Source organism: Lotus japonicus, chromosome 1 (genome assembly GCF_012489685.1).
Source record: "Lotus japonicus ecotype B-129 chromosome 1, LjGifu_v1.2".
Lineage (NCBI taxonomy): Eukaryota > Viridiplantae > Streptophyta > Magnoliopsida > Fabales > Fabaceae > Lotus > Lotus japonicus.
In genome coordinates this window covers 52,327,035-52,349,709 of record NC_080041.1, presented here as the reverse complement: position 1 = coordinate 52,349,709, position 22,675 = coordinate 52,327,035, and the positions used below count along the sequence as shown (strand labels likewise).

At 35.0% G+C, this 22,675-nt stretch overlaps 1 protein-coding gene across 1 annotated transcript; it reads right to left on the bottom strand.

Annotated features, from left to right (window-relative positions):
• Positions 1-6,271: 6,271 nt before the first annotated feature.
• Positions 6,272-18,888, bottom strand: LOC130712706 (histone-lysine N-methyltransferase ATX5-like). Its single transcript, XM_057562548.1, is given in 24 exon segments — positions 6,272-6,600; positions 6,725-6,825; positions 7,707-7,781; positions 7,884-7,970; positions 8,596-8,685; positions 8,779-8,835; positions 8,959-9,045; positions 9,438-9,648; positions 9,833-9,897; positions 11,590-11,694; positions 12,067-12,212; positions 14,326-14,450; positions 14,834-14,933; positions 15,041-15,143; positions 15,604-15,739; positions 16,275-16,329; positions 16,332-16,366; positions 16,568-16,659; positions 16,765-16,833; positions 16,949-17,017; positions 17,150-17,284; positions 17,525-17,735; positions 17,833-17,888; positions 18,025-18,888. Coding segments are annotated over 24 exon segments (2,382 nt in total). The 5' UTR covers positions 18,106-18,888; the 3' UTR covers positions 6,272-6,509.
• Positions 18,889-22,675: the final 3,787 nt, after the last annotated feature.

The window sequence follows — 22,675 nt, the reverse complement described above, 5'->3', positions numbered from 1 at the left end:
ACCGGACCGGCCGGTTCGACTGTTTGGATTGGGAACCGGACCAGTCACCGGTCTGAAATAACTCTAAAACCAGACTGCGAGAAAACCGATCAACAACCGGTAAAACAAGTTAAAACCGGTGAAAATTGGTGGTTTTTCGGTTTGGACCAGTTCACAAAATCATATTAAAAAAAAATCAATTTTCACCTTTCTGATTCCCGAGGCTGACATGCTCCATTGACTCTAGTTCCAAAATTGACCAATTATGCATCTTAGAGCAACTCCAATGGTAGTATCTAATGTTAAATACATATTCATATGAGTATCTATTACCATTGGAGTACATATTCAATTCCAATATGGTAAAGATGAGTATGTGGGAATAGATACTCTACACTAGACTTGAAAAGTGAGCTTGTATTCATTACAAGAATTCACAATTAATATAATTAGATTATAAAATGGAGATAAATAATAAAATATACAAATGTGATGTTGATGGTAAGATCCACTATAGAAACTTTTAAGAGTTGTTGGGTTGGAGTAAAAAGTTAGTAAAGTAGTGTAGATAATGTTGTGGGTAATTGTAAAAAATGAAGTCTACATATTTTAGTGAGTATAATGGATGTAGATGCTCTTAAGCTGACACATTTATGAGAAAACTTGAAATTTGATTTTTTTTAAATGGAATTTGAAATTAAAACATTAAAAAGAGAAAGTTTGACCAAGGTGAATTTTTTGTTTTCTTCTTCCCGCATGAGCATATACAAGGACACAAAATTGGCTATGGCACTTTAATTTGTTCAATTTTTTTCTTATGTATTTATTATTTTCAACTAAAATAAATTTATTCATATTTCTGTATTTTCATATCCAACTTACAATAGAATATAGTTTAAAAAAAATACTTACAATCGCACACAAATTAACATTTGATAAATAATATATGTAATTATTTTTAACCTTTTTTCTTAGCCTTGTTAATTTTTACGGGTGGGCTATATGCAAGCCCATGTTTTATTTCATAGAAGATATAATATTATTTTATATAATATTTTTTCTTCTTTTGAAAGCAAGATATAATGTGAATTATAAACATATACATGTCTATTGTTATTTTGGACCTACTGTTTTTATTGTGTAATTTTTTTGTAATTTTTTTTATAATATGAAGTTATAGATATTATATTTTTCTTCAATATTACCTTATATATTATATATTTATTTTAGAGTAATATTATTTAACTTATAGCGGTAATATCGGTTCGACCACGGTTCAATTACGGTTGAACCTTGAACCAGTGCCCTCACCGGTTTAATCATCGATCCGATTTTAATAACCTTGCTTTTTTTTCTTTTGTAATTGTTGGTTCATAGCACCACTGGTCCTCCTTTTATAATATATACTAGTATTTTTGACCCGTACGACTACAATGCACGAGGGATTACCAATTTATGTTTATTGTATGTATTTTTATAAAATGTGTGTTTTTTCCTTAAAGACTTTTTATGTATTGAAAGAATATAATTAATTTTAAATCAGCATGCATAAATTTGTATTCATTAATTATAAACTTACAAATGTTGTTGTGTTTTTTTTTTGTGTATGTGTTGTTTTTGTGTTGTTTGTCTTCATTTATGTAAATGTTGCATTTATGCGTTAGTTTTTTTTAAGTTTCACTTGTTTGTGGGAGTAAAAGTTCATGGGGATGTCCCGCCTGATTTCATCATCTATCTGTTTACCTACGTTTCTGTCTCATATGCCTAATAAGCATGGAATTTTCTTATATATCATCTAAAGTTTGTATACATAAAATGAGAATTTATGAGGACCCATTCACATAAATATTTTATCTAGAATTGTGAATTTGACAATTATGATGGGTTAAAAATATTTCCGGTCCTTAACGTATACACCATAATCTAAAATAATTCTTGAAAAGTTAAATCCTCTTTTTTAATCCCTGGCAAATATTGTTTGATAGAAAAAAACTATTATTATTTCATAATGCTTATTTTACATTTTCATTTATTAATTATTGATCCATGTAGGATTCCACATTGACTTTTTACATTTGTTTCGATCCTACAAAAAATTTCCATCAAATCTAGTCCTTCAGGGAAGAGAAGAACACACAAACATTTATCCTGCTTCTCGCACTACGGACTACACCTCGTCCTTATATGGTATTTTTACTAGGTTATATCTTTCCTCTTTTTTCTTTATTTTTTTCATTTTGAGTCTCATTTAGTGTTTTTATTCTCTGTTGTGTCATTTTATGTTTTTAGCATCGTTATTTGTATTTTAGTCCTTCTTAGTATCTTCATTGCATTTTGAGGCTTTAGTTTTGCTTACTTAGTTGTTAGCCCCTAGTCTGGGATGTTAGAGGAAGTGAGAGCAAGAATGAAAATATGAAAATCTAACATGTGTTGAATATGATGCTCTGAATTCTTGGTTTTATGTTGCATAACTTGATGTTTGTAAGTTACAAGTTTGCTTTGATGAAGTGTCATTAAGTGTGCAGCTTATTAATGCTGTCTTTGAATCTTTTGATGATGAAGAGCAAAGGTTGATAGGTTGATAAGGGGTAAAGGCTGAAGAGTGGTTTCAGAAATTGGAATGAAAGGATTGAAGACCAATGAAGGCCAATGATGATTCTTAATTGCATTGAAGGCAGCTTGAGCTCATGAAAGTTAAAGAAGAGCTGCATATTACGTGGGATGGTTCTCATAACACAGATATTTTCTGGACGATCTGACAGGTCAAATTGAAGATCTATGTGCTGTAAATAACATATCAAAATTTCAGCTCGAACCGATGATTAAAAAATCAACACGACTCGTTCTACAAAAATAAGTCAAAAATGTCAGCGCCTCACGCATGTGCGTGCAAAAAAACCACGCACATGCGTGGCTAGTTATTGGGGTGACATTTGGTGCATAGCTCATTAGTTTTTCTCCTATAAATTGGTCATTTTGTAAAGTTATATATCTTGATTTTTTCTAAACAGAGTTTTGGAGTATTATTCTTAGAGCTTTCTAGGGGCTTTATTTCAGGTTTAATTATGTCTTTGTTAGCCATGTTTGGCTAAGTTTCTTTTAGCACTTGGGATTTATTTCAGAGTTTTGGAGTATTTTCTTTTTTATTTTTTAAGTTTCTTAGTTTGTATGAACAAAGTCTTTCTTCTATGAATATTTTCTCTCTTTTTATTCAACTTGAGGTCACACAAGTTTATTACTTCTTATCTTCAACAAATGGAAGTTTGGTTTAGAATAAGGGACCTAAGATTAGATTGACTTGTTGCTTGCACCTTAGAAATAAGGGTAGGACTATTAGTTGGTGGCCTGATAAAGAACTCTAATCTTCAATTGAATCATTCATAGGTACTAAGGAATTAGACTAATGAGATTGAATTGAAAACTTTGCTTGTCAGGAATTAACCTATAATAACTTAGGCTAAATCAACCATAGATGAATTGGTGAAACTGAACTCAAGTGCTAGTATTTTATCAAAAAGCTTTGCTTGTCTCAAGAGATACACTCTTTGTTGTCTTGAATATAGCCTGAATTGGTGAAACAAAACTCAAGTGCTAGTATTTTATCATAATCATTTCTTTTCTTCTTAATCAAGTTCAACATCAAACTGAATATATTTTGCTTTTTCTTTTCTTGTGTTCTAAACAACTACTTCCTCTTTCAAATTGGTTTAGCACACAATACCTGTGGTTTGACAATCTTTTATATTACATCGATTGATCCGTATACTTGCGGATATCGTATCACTCGCCAAGATTTTTCACTCAAATTGAGTCAAGTAGTTTTAGGACTTCTACTTCAAAAGTATTATCAGGACTTCTCTTTATCCAAGTATTCTTTCTCATGCCTCTCCATGCTCAACAAGTATATTATTTGATACTCGGATATAGATTTTACTCTTAAGCTCTTGATCTTTTTTTGTGGTTAAGAATTAAGTTTTTTAATGGTTGGACCGTCTCAAACACTCAGCTAGTTCGTCTTAGTCACTCCTTTTATATATACTATGATCAATCCTTGTCTAAGTGAACTTGAGCTTCTTCAACGGCTCAATTTCAACGACTATTTTCTTTGCTGGTGCCATCATGTCCCTTATGTATCATTGATTTGACGCTTAAAAGCTTATGACAGAAGTTATGTTAAAGATTGCGATTTGAACAGTAGCCTTGAAGATTGAAGCAGCGTAAGTGACTTTATTGTAGTGACATCTGACTTGACTGACTGTTTCCGTTTTTATGGTTCTGTTTATTGTCAAGGTAAAGCATGTGTATGAAAATTCCTTAAAGAAATATTTACCTTTGACTTTGAACGTTTTTCTTAAATAATGTACGATTCCTTTAGTGGATTATGTCTTAAAAAGAATATACATCCGGACCTTCTAGACATTTCTTTGTATTGATTCTTCATTGGGTCGTACTTTATGACCTCTTCAGACGATGGATGTTTCTAGGTTGTGCATATTCTCTTTTAGTAGATGATTAGTCATTAGGAGCATGCATGAGTACTTGCCTCTTGCTTTTCCGTAGAACTTTTTCATTGTCTTTCCAAGCGTTTGGCCTTATTGTTACAAGTTGATCGAGTAGACGATGTAGCTTGTGTTGATCGTACTTTATGACCTCTTCAGACGATGGATGTTTCTAGGTTGTGCATATTCTCTTTTAGTAGATGATTAGTCATTAGGAGCATGCATGAGTACTTGCCTCTTGCTTTTCCATAGAACTTTTTCATTGTCTTTCCAAGCGTCTGTCCTTATTGGTACAAGTTGATCGAGTAGACGATGTAGCTTGTGTTGATCTTAAATAGAATAAACATTGAAGCTTAATAGACGATTGCCTTGACTTGCATGCTAAGTAACGACTGCAGTTTATATAGGATCTCTTTTGTCTTCTATCTGTTTCTTTTGTATGCTAAGTTTAGACGTTGGGGCGTATGTAGGTAGTATACTAACATTAGAGCTTGAGAAACTTGTTGTTTTGTCTTGTATGCTTAAGCATACTTGAATTGGATGAATTATTAACTTGAGTTCCAGCAAGTTCTTTCTTCTTTCATTCTGTTGAGCTTCTCTATTCTGTAGTTTGATCTTTGTCCTCGCAAGTGCTTAATTTGACGATGTAGCACATGTAGTCAAATATCTTATCCTTGCATAAGTTGAATAGACTTTTGAGCTTGAGGTCTTCAAAAGGCCGCCCTCGTCTCTTGACTTGGGGATGGGAAAGTTTGCAAGTGATTACCCGACACAAATCTTCATTTTCCCCAACTAGGTTGTTAGGTTCACCCATCAAAGAAGGCGGGTCAAGGCCCAATTTAGTTGGGCCCGAAAACCAAATCCCACAATAATTAGACCATCTTATAACTTCGTTATATCCCGTCCAATTTTAATTTGATTTAAAAAACCCAAAGACTGGAAAGCTTGTATCAACCCAGTAGTTGACCTGCATGTCCACTCTGCGAGAAATCTCACCTTGAATTGAAGCAAACAAAAAAATAAATCTGAGCTTGTTGTTTCATATTCCCATTATCATGTGTTTTGCTCTACCCATGCAGATAGAGATAGCACTTTGTTCCCTCTGCATAGATGCTCCTTCTGTTGTAACAAGGAGGAATTTGAAATTATTTCACATCTCTCACCCCTTAGCGCCAAATTATGATTCCTGTTTGGTCCCAAAACGGTCTCGTTCCCCAAGAAACCTGCACCACTCGATTCATACGTTGACTGGCCATCGGAGGAGGTGAACTTGCAGAAATGCCTGAGCGGATCTGAGGAATCTTGGGATAAATCCAATTCAACCGAATCTGCACATACAACTATAATTTGCCTTGTACTTTGACGTTCACAGGTAGAAGGTAAGGAGGAAATGATAAGCATTCTTGCTAAATTATAACATACGTCTATGAGAGGCGATGTCTTCATCCAAACACACGAAAGTCCCCATGGCATTTCCACCTAGTGCCTAGATGGAACAGTGAACATGGTTTCTGCCCCAGAGAATCTCCTTCTTCATTGAAGAAAACCATCATCTCTTCTCTTCTTGATCGGCCAGTGAATTATAAAATCACCTCTTAGATTCCCATTGGTTTGCATAAGTTAAAACTTATTTTCCTAATGTTTTCTTTGAGTGTTTTTATTTTATACCGGGTTTGTCTGGATGTTTTTCTCCTTGGTTGAAGTATTTTCTCTATCTATCGTTCAATAATATGTTTTTCGCTTAGAAAACAAAGTAGTATTTTCTTTTATGACAAATTTACAAAGATCCAAAAGCTGCTAAATCTATACTTTTTATTAGGCTCTGAAGAATACAATAGAGTCAACCTGTAAGTAAGCACTTTGGGTGGGAAAATAAATAAATAAAACTGTTACACAACTATTTTTTTCCCATATTTTTTCTTATGCTTTGATTAAAATTGAATTACAGCTGTGAGGTTCCTTCAGGAGAAACAATACTTGTGAAAATAATGATCTTGAATATATGTTTCAAAAAAATGATCTTGAATATTCCTAATTCATGAATTTCCGGCAATTTGGAGCTTTACATAAACAAGGGACCTTAAATTCTTCAGACTCATCAGGATCAAACAAGTAGTCATACCTACAAAAGTTACAATCAAATATAAATTGAAAATAAATGATTTGATAGAAGAAAATGCATGCTTGAAATGAAAACAATGGACATGCACATGAGAGCAGAAAGTATAGATAGAAGGAGGATATACGTTAGCTCATCGCCGGAAGATACGTTAGTCTTAGCAATGAGGGTGATTCGACTCTCGTCATCACCTACACTCATGATCCTTGCATAGCAGTTTGGCATACACTGTATTGACATGAGCCAAGAACTGGTAAAATGACTTGACAAATAAATACAAGCAATATTTGTCTGCTAATATATGGAAATATCCCCTCTCTGAAGATTGCCATCTGGTGTTTTTAATTTTTTGGGAGGATTTACTGTCATTTTTTCCTGGAAGATATCGCGTGAAAGATGAAAATTATTTCTTTTGTCCCCCAAACATGAAAAAAGCGATCACTTAAATGTTTGGTTGAGTTGACAACCACATTCAGTGCATTGAAATTTGAGAACTCACGTTACCATACACAAATGTGAAAGCAACCCAAGATCTTCGTTAGCTTTCAGTTGGGTTCAACTTAATACATTTTGCAACATTAATTAAATGGTTTTCCCTCACAAGGACTAAATTGATCACATTTTTCATCTATTTGAGAAACAAAGAAGAAGGATTTTCATCTTCCAGGGGCCAATGGCTTATTTGATTCTCTTATCATTTTTCTTAATTTAAAAACTGTTTACAAAAATAAATTTTTAAAATATTTTTCAAAGAAGAAAAGAAAAAAACTGTTTGAGCAACATGTTTTTCAAAACTGAAAGACGTGTGACTTAAAAATTGAAAACAGAAATAAAAAACAGGGATTTCAATTTTAAAACCTAAGTATAAGAACTATTTTTAAAAACTGTTCATATCAAACAAGTTTTTCTTTTTCTTTTTTTACTTTTTTAACTGAAAATTGTGTTACAAAACATCAATTAAACATGCTATAAACTACAGGATGACCAGAATCCAAAATATTTCCGGGAACAAATTGAGTGTTCACTCTTTTTTTGGAAGGGAACAATCTCATTAAGTTCCAACCACAGTAAGTTAGCCGCATGCTATAGAATGGGTTAGTTTGACTTACAGAATGGTTGATTAGCCGAGCGATATTTCCTTTATTAGTGGCATCAACAACCACTTCTTCACTTATCTTGAACAACTGGGAAAAATAAGAAACCAGGACAACTTTATGTGAGCAGAGAAAAATTCAACAGCGAGAAATAATATAGAAGAGGAAAGCCCGGTAGAAGAATTAACTCACATAGCAGTCTTTCCCTTCTAATCTATAGCGTGCCTCCCTTAGATCTGCAATTCTGGGCCTCACTTGTTCGCCACGATATTCAAGAACCTGTTTTGGATCAAATCATGCTCATTATCGCTACAGTAAAGATTGTATTCTTATTTACATTGAAAGATGACACACAATTGATCATTGGAATTAATGAATTTTTGTTACTGCATAAGTATTAAAATAACATTTCATTCCATAGTGGAAGCAAAAGAGAATTAGATTTTATCAAAGATCTAAACAAGAAACCAACCCAAAAAAGTACTTTTGAAGACAAAGCAGCTCAAAAAGAGGAAAGATATGGAGGGAAGGAAGTGAAAAGTAAACTTGTCATGCTGTGCATCATTTTGAAACCACTGCATCAGGTCATATGCAAGAAAGATTATGTAAAACTAATTGATTACTAAGAAAGTGAAGCTATTCAGAAAACCAAATCTGAATGAAATGAATTATGAAACATTATATAAGTATTCTCTATGTCAACAAAGGATGCAAGGCCTTCAGAAAACATGTTTTGGAGATGGGTGTTCCAATGCTGGAGCTGATCCAAAGGTGGGAATTATGTGCATCTCAAATTTTATGTACAACCAGTAGAATAGATCATGTCAGAAAGTGAATTTTCAAATAGGTGAAGATACCACCAGGGTCTTTGCAATCTTTCCATATTTGAGTATGACATTCATACCATTTCTCCTTCTTGAATATTTCTGCGTGCGAATAGACCCCATCCATGTATGCCTGATCTACCAAAGCAAACCCGTTCATTTTGGGTTCTCTGGATTCATGTACATATACCCATAAGACAATTGAAAATTAGAAAATTTATCAACAAAGCCAATAAACCTACACTGAGAAAAATAAGATTTACCTGTAAGTGGCGAAGGCGTTCCCTGAAAGAACAAAAAGCCTGAGGCTCTTCTAACACCTGATTGAGGGAAAAGGATGCACAAAAAGTGAGGCGGGGATTTTTTTGTGTGCAGTGTAAACCTTGTGTTCAATCTTAAACAAAAAAAAATCCTGTTTATTTTGGTTAAGATAAAAGATTTACTTTGCATGTATTTAAACTCTTTATTGCATCTAAAGGATGATGGTAGTGACCCCTCACTTGACGAGAAACCGCATCATCTGCTGCTCTCTAGCAAGTTGGAAAAAAGATAGTTGTTATTTTAAAAAGCTGATAAAGATACAAAAGAACATATTACAGGCAATCGTGGACAACAAGGTCTCTATAGTAAACATGGAAGTGAAGGAATCAATCAATAAGCATGACATTTCACCATTACATCACAAACATGTCTGCATCTATGCAAGAGCCAGCAAGCATGCTCGGCAAAGTAGCATTAGACTCTTACAAAATACAGTGTTCATTACATTAATCAAGTACTGCTATCTTTAATGGTTAACCCCAAAAGAAATTCCACTAGATATATAAATGAGACAATAAAACATAAAATAAATAACAGCAATGTTATGTCGATTATCTTATAAACATTCAGGAAGAGAAAACAAGAATATTCTTCAAGCTACCTTTTTTGTAAGGTTTGTTCTTTGATAGATACGACACCTAGCAGCGGAGAATGACTCGTGTGCAGTGTTATCTGCACGAGCATCTTCTACCTTTATTCCGTTGGATGAAATCAACATTGACTTAGATTTTTTCTTACTTTGGATAAGGCTTTCGGTTGAAATGACCCCAAGGGAGGTTCGCAAAATCAAAACAGTGTTCGGATTGGGAGCCCTGCAAGAAATTTAGATATAATTAAGATCAACAGCTAAAATAAGATTAAGATGAATTTCAAATAAACCGAAATCAGGGCAATTCCAAACAGAGCAAAAGTGTTTGCAAAAAGAAAATACTGTACAAGAGACGGTATAACGGGATAAAGGGGCAACCATATTGTTACTAATTGAGGATTCTATACCTGTGGTAAGCACAATAAGAGACCATTTTTGTTGTTTGTTTACCATTTTTCTCCAAACAATGTAACTGCGTTTAAAGGGGAGAAAATTTTGTAACTATTTCACAGATTATCAATTATCCATAAGAAAAAAAAAGCATTATATCAATTTGAAGTCAGCAATGACAGAGAACAATACTGAAACTCAGACTGCATAATGAAAGTATACATCAAATTTCATATATAAATAGAGCTTTAAGCAGATAATTCTGCTTCTTTCATGGCAAATCATTTGTACAAATTCATTGCAAATAACCTTTGGTTCATATATGTTATTAAAAAAAGACTAAACCCTGGCGTTAGTTCTTCAAAGTTACATACATCACAACATTAGTCCCCAAAGAAAATGTTTCCAAATTAGTTCCTCAAAAATGTAAAACTTCATGTCAGTCTTGCAAAAACTGTCACCGAATTAGTCACTTAAATATTCAAGTCATCATCAAATTCATACTTCTGCATCTCCAACTTAGTCTTTTCTGTATTACCATTATAATAATTCATCAGATGAATATGGTGACATTTTAGATTTTTAAGGGTCTAATTTGGAGGAATTTTTTTCAAAAGACTAGTTTAGTGATGTTTAGACCATAAATGGACCTGTTTGGTGACTAACATTTTTCAACGACCAAGTTTAAAAGACCAATTTCAGCTTTTACTCTTGAAAGAACAACATGTACATTTTCAACATGGTTTTTATAGTACAGTAATATAGTTCTATTGTAATTCAAATTCTAAGATAAAGCAATAACGTTCTTGAAATGCTTAAAAGTTCTAATTTTATCAGTGATAACTGGGAACTTTTAACTAAAAAGAGCATGTTAACCTATGAAGCACAGATTACGACACGACACTGCGACACCAGCACACTAACACACCAACACAGCAAAAGGTAGGACACCTTTCCTAAGCTCTATGACAAGAGCTTCAGAAAAAATACTCAGAACTACAATTTTACAAAGTAACCACTTTGTCAAAAAAAAAAAATTTATATAATGGTTTTCTCCTCCTCCTTGTTAATCATCATTGAAAAGTATAATCATTAGCTCCAGTTCATACAGTGACAAATTAGCAATTTCTTTCATGGTTTACTTTTAAAAAATTAATTTTCTTAAAGATATAAGTGTCTTAGAGGTGTCCAGCCAAGAAGAGGTGTGGCTCAAGTGTCTGAGCCGCAAAATAAACTTTTTTTCGGACACCGCAGTGAAGTGTCTTACACATGTCATGTCGATGTCGTACGAGTGTCGGTGTTGTGTCAGTGTCCAACACCGGTTCGTGCTTCATGGACTGTATGCCATGACATTGGAGTACATGAGGGAATGTGTTAACTGTACCACAAATACAACAGCAGGGCCAAAAAAGGATGTTAAAACGCATGCAATGGTTATAGAAGATATGTAATTAAGTTTAGTTCATAGGTCAAAATATATTTTCCAGCAAAACCATCAAGATTATAATCCTTGCTAATCTTCTTAGCATGAAAGTGTGATCTTTTATCTGATTAAAGCACAAACAAGAAATAGAAGATGAAGTTCTGCAAAGGTGATAGGTGAATAACCGCAATCAAGTGTTATGATTAAAGCTAAAATATATGTCCATAAAACCAAGATAATAAAAAAAAAAACTAACATTAAACCTGTTTAAAATTAAAAGAAAGCTCAAATCAGAACATATCAGCAACAATAGCACAAATAGAAGCCAAATCAATATAAGTGTATCCTCACCTCCATGCGGTAACCAGCCCTTGATGCACACATGGCATGGAAATAGGTGGAGCACTTGCAACATTTAGTGCACGAGCCATGAATTTGCTTACAAATAACACAAATCTGAAATTCAATTAATGCAGACTTTAGATTTAAAAAATGGCATGACTGACAGGACAAAAAGACATCCAAATGAAAGTCATAATAAGAAATTTGGGTTGAAGTCAAGATCATTACATGTAAAACAAACTTACTCTTAATATTTATGATGTGTTATAAATGAACTATGTAACATAGCTTAAAATAAGCAAAGAATAAAATCGATCAATTGGTAACTAACATTGATTAGCAGGGGACACCTTATTTTTTATTTGAGCTCAAACGTTAAAAATACAGCAAAGAGTGATCCTACTAAACTATACCTTTTCTTTTGAAAAAAAAACATTTCCTAAATAGACAAAAATAAATTAAAATAAATGGCTACCAACTCCCCACCTTCAGAAATGAATTTGATTTAATACGTAGAATACCCAAAGCAGGCTCCATCTTCTCATCACTAGCAAAACAGACTTCCGGTTGAAACCAAGCACATGTTACGTGAACCCATAATGTGTCAACATCAGATGGCTTTAGAGCACCACCTGAGTGTCCAATAATATATCACACAAGATAAGATTACATATATTAATAACAGAGCAAATAGAAAAACAAATTCATCAAAACTCAATGATGGCATCCTAAATGCCATAGTGAAAAGAGCAGAAGAAGAGTACAACTGATTCATATGCATATAAAACATTACAAGAATCCTTTGGGGAAATGATGAACACAGACACTAGATGATAGTTTGTATTGAAACAGAGACTCAGATTCTCAACTGAGAACCAGAGCTTCAGAGTACAACAATGGTGGAAGTTAACCCAAGCTTTCCCCTCTAGACATTCGAGAGTCCAGTCTCTTCCCAAATCCCAACTAACTGAATAACTACCAGTAACTTCCCCCTTTTCCCTTATTTATACTACTTCAGTAATGCTAACATAATTACAACTATAACAGAAATAGCCAGCTGTACTCTAACAGAAACAACTAACTATGTCAGCTGTTTATTAACAGAACAACTAACAATAACAGACACACTAAGCTGTGGCTTTTCTCTTGTTTCTTCTTTCATACACCTTCTTAATTGGAGGTCTATGCTCATCAATACCCACCCCCCTAAAAGCTTCACCTTGTCCCCAAGGGGAAAAGCAGGAAAAGCTTCATGGAGCTGGGCAGCAGATTCCCAGCTGTTCTCACAAGAACGAAGAGAGTGCCACTGAATGAGCACCTCAATCTGCCCCATTGTGGTTTCCCTGACAGCCAACACTGATTCAGGTTCCACCAGTAGCTCATGATCTTCATTCAAGGCTGCTGGTAGAGGTTGAGGTTGAAAATTAGACCCCACAGCCTTCTTGAGGAGAGAGACATGAAAGACAGGGTGCACTCTGCTGTGAGCTGGTAGCTCAAGCCTGTAGGCTACTGCCCCAATATTAGCCACAATAGGATAGGGTCCATAATACCTAGGACTCAGTTTTTCATTCAATTTCCTGGCCAAAGACCTTCTTCTATAAGGCTGCAATTTGAGGAAAACCTCATCACCAACTTGGTAATCCACATCCCTTCTCTTCTTATTAGCATATGTCCTCATCATGTCCTGAGATTTCAGTAGATTAGCACTCAGATCTGATATCAATTCATCTCTCCCTGCCTGCAAGTCGTTTACTGCAGCTATCTTGGAAGGAATTGTAGTGCCCTGGAGAAGCATAGGTGGTTCCCTACCATAAAGGGCTTGGAAAGGAGACATTTTGGCAGATCAGTTGTAATTGCTATTGAACCAAAATTCTGCCCAAGGAAGACAAGTAACCCATTTCCTTGGCCTGGATCCAGTGAGGCATCTCAGATATACTTCAAGGCATCAATTGACCACTTCAGTCTGGCCATCAGTTTGTGGATGGTAAGCTGAACTGAACTTCAGTTGTGTGCCTGACACTCGGAACAGTTCCTTCCAAAAACTACTGAGAAATAAGAAGTCTCTCTCTGAGACTATGGTTATTGGAAACCCATGAAGTCTCACTACCTCATGAAGAAATAAAGTTGCCACCTCAGGAGCTGTAAAAGGGTGTCTTAATGGAATAAAATGAGCATATGTTGTTAACCTATCCACCACCACTAAGATTGTATCTTTGCCATTGGATTTTGGCAAGCCTCCTATTTTACAAAATGATCCAAAATATGCCAAACACTCTCAATAACCCTCTTATTTATAATGTCCTCTCCATACTAACTAACTCCTTAAGCTAATAATACTCTAACATGAGGACCCACCATAATGAGCCATCCGTAAGCCTCTCTTCCATCAAATTCAGGAATCATCTTCATGATGGGTACCCACAGCTCCAAGGATGGAGCTTTGATACCAATTGATAGAACCCAGCCAAAAAGAAGATGGAAACTGTGATATTATAGAATATGAACCCTAATTCCCAAATGGGAAGTAGAGAGAATGTACAAAGTTGTAAAGCATTCGAGAGGCTCTACTCTCTCCCAAGTCCCAATTTCCTAAATGATCAAAAAGATGTCTAACACTCTCAATAACTCTTATTTATAATATCCTCTCCAGACTAGCAAACTCCTTAAGGTAATAGTCCTCTAACTGAAATGCTAACAGTAATAAAGCTGCTAACTAACTTCCTATGCGATATCAATCAAAGACACCTTTTACTGGACAAAGACAACACTCCCGCTCGATGTCGGGTGTTTCACAAGCTTTGCAAACCCATGATGTAAAGTCTTGAACATTTCCTGCTCCATAGCATTCTTGGTGAACAGCTATTTGACATCTATAATAAAATATATAATGAATCAATATATTAATAGCAATGTGAAAAAAAAAAACCAACGAAACAAAGTGAGGATGGAAAGGCTGTAAATATGATTAAGCAAAGTAGAATAAAAGAATGCCATATATATAAATGAAAAGGATAAGATGGTGCATATTCTTCTTGAATGCATCATATCATAATACTGGAGGTACTTAAGCTTTATAAGATTTCAAGAAGTAGATATAAATTAAATCCAATGTTAATTTTCCAAAAATTCACGAAGTTTCTACATTTATCAGCTAAAAATCTGTAGATCTACGCAGAATCTTCTCATCTCTAGGTTTTCAAGTTAAAATGTTTAAAATAAATCAACAGATATCAAACTGAAGGTGCTAAAATACCTGTTGCAGATAATAATTTTATTGTAGTCCCAATCTACAATCCATCTGCATACAGCACATCGTTCTGTAGTCCACTTGGCACAAACTGGTTCATATTGCTCTGTCAGAAAATAGTTGGCGTTACCATTATGACATTGAGAAATTTATCTAGGGAACTCATCATATCATATTGTAATACGTGTAAAAAAGGAAGGATTTGAAAGGTACCTTGCAGAAAGGTAAGCAACTTGTGTTTCCTATCTTTTAACGAAGGTTGTTTAGGTTTGCCCGAAACTACAGCATTAGCATGAAACTCTGCCAATTGCAGCATCTGAGAAGTTAAAAAGGATTGTATCAGTTACAATTGAACTTACAATTGAACTATGTCTAACAATAAACCTTGCCCCCCCAGAAATCTAAAACATTCATCTTTCTTTTTCTGTGTCCCATATGCTAAATCATAAAATACTAATACTGTAAGTTCCTACGGATTCTCACTAGGTCAATTTTATTGGTATTTTGACAAGGAAGGCTTCATAGTTTGAACAAAATATCAGTATTGATGAATAACAGTTATATTAAATATGAGACATTAACAATGAGTTGGAAAAATCATTAACAATACTAATATATAGCCCGCTTTTAAGTAAGTCAAATGTATCAAATTTCAACAAGTCAGGAATGTAGATGATTGGACACTTGAACTGTCATATTATACTGGAATATCTGAATAAAAAAGTAGTATCTTTTAATGGCAATGAGAAATAAAATAAATTTATTCATATACGAACCCAATGCTCCAACGATTGCATGGACCCTTTAACCTGAATACTTTTTCTCCAATTTCGGAATTTGGAACTTGTGTGGCGTTCCCATTCCGGAAGCTCTTGCTTTCCAGTGTCACAAAAACCACACTTGCACTCAACTCTATAAGAGAAAATGGAAAAACACATGTAAAATAAAATATCCTCCATATAAGAAATGAACCATTCAGAGATGATAAAATCCCATTAAAAATTTGCATCAACCAGTTTAAAACAACAATGTCTGACATGTTTTTGGGTGGAAATCTAATCAACATTCAAATTGATGAAAATTAGGACTCCTTCCCTCGAAACAATAGAGAATAATCTTTGGATGTAACTTTTCTTTCAAACTAATAATCACAGTGAACTACAACAAAGAACTTAAGCATTCCCATAACCTTTTTTTAGAAAAAACAAAAACTCATTAATGAACTAATGCCATCTTTCCCCTCTTTAGGGGGGGAAAGCAAAATCAAAATATGAGATAGAAATGTGCATTTAATTACTAACCTAGAAAAGGTGTTAATCTTTTACTACTTGGTACACCTTTTATGAATAAACGAAACAAATTATAAGTAATAATTAACTACAGAAAAAAAAAAATAATGACAAAAAATGAGATCATGTAAAACACTTCTAAAGGACTTTATGCTTACAAGTGAAGGCTTGGAAAATATACGCCTTCTACACCATTGCTGAGAACAGTGACCTGTTTGGAAGCACCAGCTGGCCAGTGTTTTTCTTCCATCTATACAAAAAGCGTCTACTATGATCAGAAATACAAATCACAAGAAGCTAAAATATCCGAAATTTTTCAAAAAAGCTTAACAAAATATGATAAATTGGTAGATGAAGTTGAATCCTAAGAAATGAGAAAGTTATATGGAATTATTAAGCTACAAATAGTGGGAGGGGGAGTAGAGAAAAAGGATGAACCATATAAACTTACTTGACTTTTGGTCGTGATCTTTCTGAATCAGATAACTCAAAATCAAACTTCACTTTGCAAGTATGGCAGAGATAATCAGTGCCTTCAAGATTCTTCAAAAAACACAACATATCAATCAGAATAAAACAAAGTGTCTCTTTATGAGCTTCCAATTCTGAGGAAAGACAACATTTAGACATCGAGAGTAACAAATAAACCTTGAAAAGGTTGCTGGAGATTTTGTCGCATTCAGCATGCACCCACACTTTGCATCCATCACAGCGCACCTAATTCAATGCGAACATCACGACAAGGTATAGTGTAATTAATACTACAAGAAGAAAAGGTTTTGAGCTGAAAACAACTGAACTTCAAATAGCCGACTGGATCTCACTAACTCACCCAACTTCCGCTATCTGAATGATTCCAAGTTTTCTTACATATGCTGCAAAAGTGTTTTGATTTTGTCAACTGTCCAAAGAGAAATCGTTTTCAAAGACTAAAAAACAAAATTCTTAAAACAAATATCATACTTCAATTATAATGTTTCCATTACAGAAATAAATATAAAACTGTAAGAAGAATAAGGCAAGTTATACAAACCGTAGCACACGTTTTACATAGGAACAGGCCACCACTCAAGTCCTTTTGCTTCTTTGACATTTTGAAAGGATTCACATGAAGTTTCAATCCACATGCTTCACAAGGCAGCGTGTCTTTCTTTTTATCAAATAAATCCTACACACGGAATTCGAACAATAAATTGTTATTTAAATCCTACACAAGGCAGCGTGTCTTTCTTAATTGCATTACCAAAGCAAAAAAATCAGTGTGTTAAATCTACAAGTATGTCTTAGGTTACTATAATCGGACAAGGACAAAGTAGTGGCATAGTCAATTTACATTTGCAAATTTAAGTTTGACATTATCAGCTTTCCTCAATTATCCTCTAAATAATATGCTCTGTAGCAGACTTACCTGCTTTAGAAGGTGACATCCTGCGTTCTGGTTGAAATAATTGACCTCCTGAAAGCCTTTGAGAATAGGAATACCGGAAGTCTTACAAGCTGCTGAGTTTACATCTGCAATCAGGTTCTCTATAAAGCCCTGATCTGCCAAATATGCCTCCTCTATTGCCGTTTGAAATTCAGAGGGATTACAGTAACTCAATTCAGACTGTCCCTGAAACCTAATTCAAATAACATTATTATGCCTAGTAAATCCAAACTCTTAAAAAACAATAAAAATCAAAACTAAAAACAAATAGAGATCCAACAAGTCCCCACCTCTCTACATGATCCAAAAATGGAAAAATCATGCCACACTTGACCCATGCATAGTCCTGCTCAGTACCATAAAACAAACAATAAATGGTCATTCATTATGTTATGTCACAAAGATACAGATTAGTAAACATAAAAGAAGCAACCCAATATCTATACAAACTAGTTATCAACTTATCATTAAATAAAATATACCCTTTGATTTTGATTCCCAAAGCGGCGAAGAAACATTACACATGTAGCCTCAGGTATGGAAGACTTGAAAAACTCCCTCATTGCCCTTGGATTGTTCAAACAAGTCGCTCAAAGTCAAGTCCGAATACCCGTGTGGTGGCAGATTCTTCCCTTTTCCGCAAGGCTCCCTGAAATCAAATTCTTCCTCCAATTCGCTGGCGCTCTTCCCTCCCTTCCTCCAATCGCCCAAAACGGAGTCATTGAACCGCGACGGCAGCACCTGAATGCGGCCCCGCGAGGTCCGGACCAGCGGCGGCCTCTTCTCGCCGCCGCGCTCCCTCATGGATTCCTTATCAAGGCTTGCGGCGAGGAGATTCGACGGGAAGTGTCCGTAGTTGTTCTCCTTTTTCTTCTTCTTCGAATTCGAAGTCACCGTGGCGGCACAGTCCGAGTTGCCGAGTCTGTGCCGCTTCAGACTCCGCATTTGGGATTTCAGGTTCTTCTTAATTATCATTCCCCAACAACATTAATCAAATCAAATGTTCCGGCTAGTGAATTTCACTTCCGGAGGCAGAGCAAACAACATAAACCCTAATCAAACATGAATGAAAATTATACGGAATTTAATTTCGGGGAATTTCGATCGAATGAAGCAGAGACCGACGGCTCTGTGAAAAAGAATGAGGACCTGTTTTCGGCAAAATTAAACAAACACATGAGAACTGAGTGACTCAAGCGAAAAGTAGGAGTATAAAAAATAAATATATGTTATACGGAAAATTGAACTCTAAGATGAATGAATCGCAATATGATAGATAGTATTTGAAGAAAAAAAAATTCCGCAGGGAGTGTTTTTTTTTTCGATAGAGAAAAATTAGGAGGGAAACAAGGAAAATAAGCAAGTTTCGGCATTATCTTGATTGATTGATTGAGTGTGCGTGATGTTTCGGGACTTACTTGGGCATCACGTGATGGCAATTTTTTTATTTGTTTCACAGGAGTGAGTCTGGTCAATGCCATGGTCATGGTGTTTGATCGCATTGCTTCTCTGGTTCAGACACCTGAACCGGGTTGTGTCAGAGTTGCTCGAAATAAATATTAGTTCCATGAAATTTGTCAATGTTTTGTTTGTTTGGAGAAAAACATGACCACGCGCGTTTTTCATTTTTAATGAGACCCATTTTTTATTGCGTGATGATTTGACATGTTTTCCCGGCCATGCACAATCGTGGTTTATTAAAATTTGTTCTCCCTTTTTGATTTGATGCTTTAAGCAATTCTCCGTACTGGTAGTTTTGAGTTGGGATGATCTAAAATCGCAGTTCCAATTTAGTGGTTTGTTTGGCGGAGAGTACTTTTTTGAAAATGCCATTCTGGTAGCTTGGTGGTTGGAAATGCTTGGTTTGACAGAGCCAGTCTTACTTTTGTACGACGAGGACGACGCCTAACAGTGCAGAGGCATCGAACGAGATACAATCTTTTCTTTCTTATTTTGTTGTTGTTAGTTCCTCGAGTATACTACAACTAGTAAGTAGCCCGTCCAATGTGCACGGGTTTTTATATTTATATTTGAGAATTGTTATTCAGACTTTCCCAAAAATATTCAGATACCTGATAAATTTGTAAAATAAAAAAAAACCTTTTATAAATTTTTTTCGCTCGCACTTTGAAAGTCTGTCACTATTGCACCTTGAAAGTGCGATTCAAAGTGCGATAGTCACACACTTTTAAAGTGCGAGCGCAACACATATATTTCTTTTTTTTTTCCCTGTTTAATTTCCGGAAGGAATTTTGGACTGTTACTTATTAGTTAAGGTAATAGGATCATTCTAAGCTCAAATATACAGTTAGAATCTCCAAATATGACTTGATATTTTTTTATCAAGGAGAGAGGAGAGAGAAAGAATGTGAAGAGAGTGAAGATTTTTTTATATTTTTTTCATTAAGGGTATTTAGGACTTTTCATACATTAATGAGGGGTCTGAATAGCTGTGGGGGGTCTGAATAACAATTCCCATTATATTTTTATACTTTTTATTTGTTCATATTTTATTTGAAAGTGATTGTAAAAATCTACTATTTATCATAATATCCCAAATATGACTTGATATATAGAGATGCAAGTTCGTAGAGCTCAACTAAATGTGGGTGTTTAGGGTTTAGGATTAAGGGTTAAGGGTTTAGGGTTTAGGTCATAACTTTTGCTCCGGAACTAAGAATTTGACGTATTTTATATGTTTTTAGGGTAGAAGAAGCTACTCTTGTTCCAGAACTCAGAATTGGATGTATTTATATGCTTTTGGGGTCTTTATTCACCTGACCCTGAAGAATTGTAACGAAATAAGTAGAGTAGGACCAAAGGAGAAAGAAGCCAACATATAGCTTTTGAATGGAGAAATTCCTCTCTAATGACCAAAAATGTCTTGTTGTACCACAATAAGCTTAAGCTCATGATATTCCTTCATCGAATGTAATGCAAGTTCGTAGAGATCAACTAAATGTAGGTGTTTAGGGTTTAGGGTTAAGGGTTTAGGGTTTAGGCCATAACTTTTGCTCCGGAACTCAGAATTGGACGTATTTTATATGCTTTTGGGGTCTTTATTTGTAAGATCAAGATTTGATCATGTAGTACAACTCTATGTTTTGATGATTACATGTTAACTATTGTGTATGAACAATTATGGTACTCTAACGTTGTTTTCTAACTCTGGTCAATACTCACACTTATCAGAAGTACTATGCCCAAAGAGTTACCTATGCAACGCTTTCGCACTCACTATGTTCTTTTGAACAGTAGTATATGCTTCAGAAGATCTGAAGTTTTACAAGCTCTGATATGAATTCAGATCACTTGAAGTTTTGAAGACCAGAAGTTCTGAAGGTCCAGAAGCTGAGAAGTGAAGACTCTGAAGTCCAAGAGTAAGCTGGCTCTGAAGACCAAGTTCTTTCTACTCTGAGGTCCAGAAGCAGAAGTTACGAAGGTCAGAGGATCCAAGCTTCCCTCTGACTCTGATCACCAAGCTTCACAAGTTCCAACATGAAGCATCGCTCAGATCAGAAGTCAACTAGGATAAAGGTCACGTCGCTGTCCAAGTACAAAAGCAATTGTACTATCCTGACGACCTTACCTAAGATATTTCAGCCACAGTAGAATCTGAAAGTTACAGATTTTCCCTCCAACGGTAGCAATCCATGCAACGGATACAACCCTAAACCTTGGAGTATATAAAGAGGCTGAAGATGAAAGATGCCGTCTAAGAAACTTTGTTCAAGCTCAAGCAATATTTTTATTCTCTTAGCAATCTTTCTTCAAACCGATCTTATTGTGTTTAACTTAGCTTTCTGAGAAGCATTTCATTGTAAACCCAAACATTCAAACAAGTAGTTTGTTTTTCCTTAAGGGACCAATGTTGGTCAGATCCTTGAGAAGACTAGGAGAGTGAATCTTAGTGTTTACTAGTTTATTGTATTGTTAGTCACTGAGCAGGTTGCTAGTGCAGTTGTAACAAACTCTGAATAGTGGATTGCCTTCATTCTAAGAAGGAGGAAATCACCTTAACGGGTGTACTGGATTAGCTTGAGGGATTTATCAAGTGAACCAGGATAAAATCTTTGTGTGCTTTCCTCAACTCTTATTTCAGCACTTTGCATTCTTTGTTTGAGAGATTTGTTAAAATCTCAAGTGGGAAAAGTTTTATTTGAAAACGCTATTCAAACCCCCATTTCTATCGTTTTTCATACCTTCATTATTCACCTGACCCTGGAGAATTTTAACGAAATAAGTAGAATATGACCAAAGGAAAAAGAGGCCAACATATAGCTTTTGAGTGGAGATATTTCTCTCTAATGACCAAAAGTGTCTTGTTGTACAACAATAAGTTTAAGCTCATGATATTCCTTCATCGAATGTGATGCAAGTTCGTAGAACTCAACTAAATGTGGGTATTTAGGGTTTAGGGTTAAGGGTTTAGCCTTTAGGCCATAACTTTTGCTCTGAAACTCAGAATTGGACTTATTTTATATGCTTTTGGGGTCTTTATTCACCTGACCCTGAAGAATTTGAACGAAATAAGTAGAGTAGGACCAAAGGAGAAAGAGGCAAACATATAGCTTTTGAGTGGAGAAATTCCTCTCTAATGACCAAAAATGTCTAGTTGTACCACAATAAGTTTAAGCTCATGATATTCCTCCATCGAATGTGATGCAAGTTCGTAGAGCTCAACTAAATGTAGGTGTCACCACTAACATTTCTAACAACTAACATTTGCCTATAAAAAAAAACTACAGAAATGGCTTTTCGCCACGGTTCCGCACGCCCTTTCGCCACTTGTTAAACCGTGGCGATAGCGTGCGTGGCAATTGCTAATGGCAAAGTTGGCTTTGGTGGCAACGAGAAGGGTAAAATTGTTGGTTCTGGTACTATTGGTGTTGATAATAGTCCATGCATTGATAATGTTCTGTTGGTAGATGGCTTAAATCATAACTTATTGTATATAAGTCAATTAACTGACAAGGGTTATGATATTATCTTCAATCAAAAGTCTTGCAGGGTTGTAAGTCAGATCGATGGCTCTGTTCTGTTTAACAGCACGAGGAGGAACAACACTTATAAGATCAGATTATCTGAGTTGGAAACTCAGAAAGTAAAGTGCCTTCTTTCTGTTAATGAGGA